Source organism: Humulus lupulus, chromosome 6, assembly GCF_963169125.1.
Source record: "Humulus lupulus chromosome 6, drHumLupu1.1, whole genome shotgun sequence".
Taxonomy (NCBI): domain Eukaryota; kingdom Viridiplantae; phylum Streptophyta; class Magnoliopsida; order Rosales; family Cannabaceae; genus Humulus; species Humulus lupulus.
In genome coordinates, this window is record NC_084798.1 from 95721461 (window position 1) to 95725747 (window position 4287).

General features: G+C 28.1%; 1 protein-coding gene across 1 annotated transcript; it reads right to left on the reverse strand.

The window, feature by feature from the left end:
• Window positions 1–2228: 2228 nt before the first annotated feature.
• LOC133782373 (non-specific lipid transfer protein GPI-anchored 14-like) lies at window positions 2229–3488 on the reverse strand. The gene is made up of 3 exons (XM_062221660.1): window positions 3035–3488; window positions 2621–2725; window positions 2229–2491 (listed from the first exon to the last, which is right to left on the reverse strand). Exons 1-3 carry the CDS (start codon window positions 3387–3389, stop codon window positions 2358–2360), a joined length of 594 nt encoding a protein of 197 aa, XP_062077644.1. The 5' UTR covers window positions 3390–3488; the 3' UTR covers window positions 2229–2357.
• Between the last annotated feature and the right edge of the window lie 799 nt (window positions 3489–4287).

Below are 4287 nucleotides of genomic sequence, written 5' to 3' on the forward strand. Positions count from 1 at the left end.
AATGTCCACAAGTTAATTTAAAAAAAAATAAAGGGTCCAAACGAGTAATCGACTAAAATACAAAGTTCAAAATGGTGTGAACCCTTATAGAAAACATAAATTATATAGATAATTATATATATTTATATAATTGACTTTTTATAAAGAATTTTTAACACTTTTAATAAAAACATGGTCCAAAGGTTAATTTTTAAAAAAAGTAAATGACGGTTAAAATACTCAATATTTTCAAAATGTTGCACTTTTATACCCAATCTTTTTTTTAACAGTAAATATACTCAATATCTTCAAAATGTTGCACTTTTATAGCAAAACTTTTTTTTGGCGGTAAATATACTCAATGTTTTTAAAATGATGCACTTTTATACCTATTTTTTTTATTATTTTGATAAATAATAAGAAACTGAAGGAAAAAATAGGATTTTAATTATTTTTTAAGTTTTAAATTATTTTCTCTTTCTTATTCTTTCTCAAAATAACTTTTTAAAATCAAACATTAGTAAATATTTTATTGAAATTAATAAAAATGATTTAAAATAGTTAAAAACTTATATATTTTCATCAATTTAAAATATAAGTTTTTTTTTATAAAAAAAAGTAAAGAAAAAATATAAGTTTTAATTATTTTGATTAATTTTACTAATCTTAATTTTTTTTATTATTTTTTAAGTGAAAATAATTTAAAATTTTGAAAATAACTAAAATCCTATATTTTTCATTCACTTTCTTATTATTTCTCAAAACAATTTTTAAAAATAGGTATAAAAGTGCAACATTTTAAAAATATTAGGTATATTTACTGTAAAAAAAAAGTTTGGGTATAAAAGTTTAACATTTTGAAGAAATTGAATATGTTTACCACTAAAAAAAAAGATTGGGTATAAAAGTGCAACTTTTTGAAAATATTGGGTATTTTAGACGTCATTTACTCTTTTAAAAATAAATAGTCAAAACGAGTAATTTGTCAAAATATAGTGTTCAAATAACATATCTATCTATTTATATTTTTAACATTTTGACAAAACTTGAGGTCCACAAGTTAATTTTTAAAAATAAAGGTCCCAACGGGTAATCAGCTAAAATACAATGTTCAAAATTGTGTAAACTTTTACAGAAAACATAAATTATACATAATTTAATTTTTATAAAGAATTTTGAACCTTGTGAATAAATACAAGGTCTAAATGTTAGTTTTTAAAAATAAAGGGTCAAAACGGGTAATCGACCAAAATACAATGTTCAAAGAATCGATATACCAATTCCTGCATTTAATCTTTTGACATAACACGATGTCTAAAAGTTAATTTTTAAAAATAAAATGTTCAAATGGGTAATCGGCCAAAATAAGTCTTACACAAAACATAAATTTTATTATACATAATTTAGACTTTTTATAAAAAAAAAAAAGCATGCAAAGCGTATAATAATAATAATAATAATAATAATAATAATAATAATAATAAACCACATGTACAACAAGCTTTTTGAACTTTGTTTTCGACACTTTAATTTTTTCTAAATTTTTGAAAACCTCGCAAGAGGTTTGTTAAACAATGAACACCATTATGAAAAAAAATGTGATCAAGACGCTCTCACGTGTCCATATAAAAAACATCTTGCATGAGTACAGTGAAAATGACTCCCTACTCTACAATTTTTCAAAAAAATATTTTAAAATATGTATATTTTTTAATAATTATAAAAGATTGCGCAATGCATAATTATCCTTTCTAGATATTATATAATAGTAAGCATATGCCTTACCCGTATAAGTTTTATTAAATAATGGTAGAAATATGAGTATAGCAACGGTATTTTAGGTAATGTGTGAAACAACATATGAATGGGAAGGGGATTTCTTTTTGATTTATGGGCTACATTAATGGTAGAAATTCAAATTTTTCTTTAATATTTTTTTAGAATATACAAATTTTTTTTTTTTTTTGTATTATCTAAATGATGGCAATATATTATATAATAAATAAAGAAAGTGAACTTTATAATAATTAATAAATCATAATAATTGGTAGTATTATGATAAAAAAAATATAATTTATTATAGAATAAATTTGGCACAATGGTGTTTTATTAAAATATACTAAATTATTACAATGCATACTTTTTTGGCACTTAGTTAGATTTTAGGGACATAAAAAGACGAACCACTACTTTTGTGAAGAATGAAATTTTAATTTTTTTAATCGTTGTATCAATCAATATCTCATGCATTTTTCCAATAAAACCCCGTCTTGTTTTTCTTTTGATGTTATTCAATATGTGAAACATATTTGCAAGAACAAACAACGTATGTAAAACTAGTTAAGATTGTGATGTAACAGTAAATTTCGATCGACTGCCTACATGATCCAATGAAAGGCCATTACAGTCCAGAGCATAACCCCTCCAAAAATGGCTTTCCATCCACACTTGTCTTGACCAGTCCCCCTGCTTGAATGTGAACCTTTGCCTTGCACATTTACAGGACCCCCAGCTGTGACCATTGTAAAGTACCCACATAGAGAAGGAATCCAAAGTCATCTTTCGTTTTAGTGAAACCATTTAAATAAAAAATGTATATATTTTAAAGGAATTAGAATTTTGTAAGTGAAAGCCATAGTACCAGTAGGACTTGGAGCAGGACCACTGGCGGTCTTAGTAGAGTTGTTCGCCTCCATCTCATAGAACACTTGAGCTTCTGGTGAATGGGGATCCATGTTTAGAAGCTCTGCATTCATTCATGAAAAGAAAAACAATATTTTGAATAGAATTAGTAATTGACAGAAACAATGATAATTATATGTTCTACAACACTATTAGTGGATATGATTGGTTTACTTTCCAAGTTTGGCATATAGAACTGTGTATAGTTAAGTGCCAAATTTTCATGCTGATAATCTGTCAATAATGCTTCTGTTTATATTTTTCTCTTTTCTATCTATATATGTATGTAATTCTCCTACCTCAATTGATTTTTCAATATATAGTACCAAACTTAACTAAGAATAAAAATAATGCAAAGCTAGAGAATAGGTACCGGGGCATTTGGAGACATTAGCAGGGGCATTGCAAACAGAGGGCAAAGTCAAAGCAAGAGTAACATTGATCTGAAGGCCCAAGTTTGGGTCATTACGATCTCTAATGATAACACACAAACACTTCTTCTTGATCTTGAGAACCAGTTTTAGGCCACTGCAGCAGTCAGGGGTGGGGGCCTTGGCTTGGCCACTAACGTAGGAGAGACAAGTGGCCAGCCCCGTCAACTGATCCATACAATCCTCTCTGTCTTTGGCTGGATCAGCCATTACACTGCTGATTCCCATTGCTGAGAAGAAAACTAGAACCAATGCTACTATGGCAGTGAAACAGTGGAAGCTAAATTTTGGTGCCATTGTGTAAGAACTGACTAGAAAAGGAAGAGCATTTGGGTGCGTTTACTTTGTGGTGTTTAATTGGGTTATTGCTTTAATTATATATAAGCCTGTGCCCTTTTTTTAGGTTGTTTCTGGATACAAATATTTATATCCATTGTTTTGAGAAAAGGGTCCACACAAGTCACCACTATGGAAGGATATGGTAGTTTGATGAAGAAACTTTCACTATCATATGGTGTGAAAGAGAAAAATAATGGTGGGTTGGGATTCGGGAGTGAGTATTAACAACAAAAATTGAACTTTTTCTTTATTGAAAGAAAAAAGAAAAGCTCAACAATGTGAAAGTAATTATTGTTTATAAGTAAGAAAATGATTGTGTAATGTATATTGAACGAAAAAACTATGGTCAAGTGTTGGTAATATGAAGAATTGGGATATGGACTAAAGAGGTGGATCATTAGGCACACCACTTCACCAACCCACCGAGCCGACCAGAACAAAGCCGATGACAAAATAATATTCTGTTTGGGAAGATCGTGCAATGGTGATGTCATGCTAACATATATCCGATCTAAGTATACAATTTTCGATTGCAACCTTATTTAAATTATTTATTTTTATTTTTGAGTGGAAATATCCTTTAATTAAGATAGAACAATAGGTACAAGGATATTAGAAAAGGAATATGGTATATATCATTCCATAATCTATGTAGTTCACTATCTAGTCCTAATGCAAACAGAGCAATTATATGAGCTTCATTATCAGCTTCTCTAGCTACATCAAAGAAAGGTAAGGAACGAAGATAATGAACAAAATCATCTAAAACCGAAATAGAACTAGTGGAGCTATTGATCTTATGAGTTAAAACTTTTGCGTTGACACAAAATAATTGATTGGAATTTTGATAATAGAA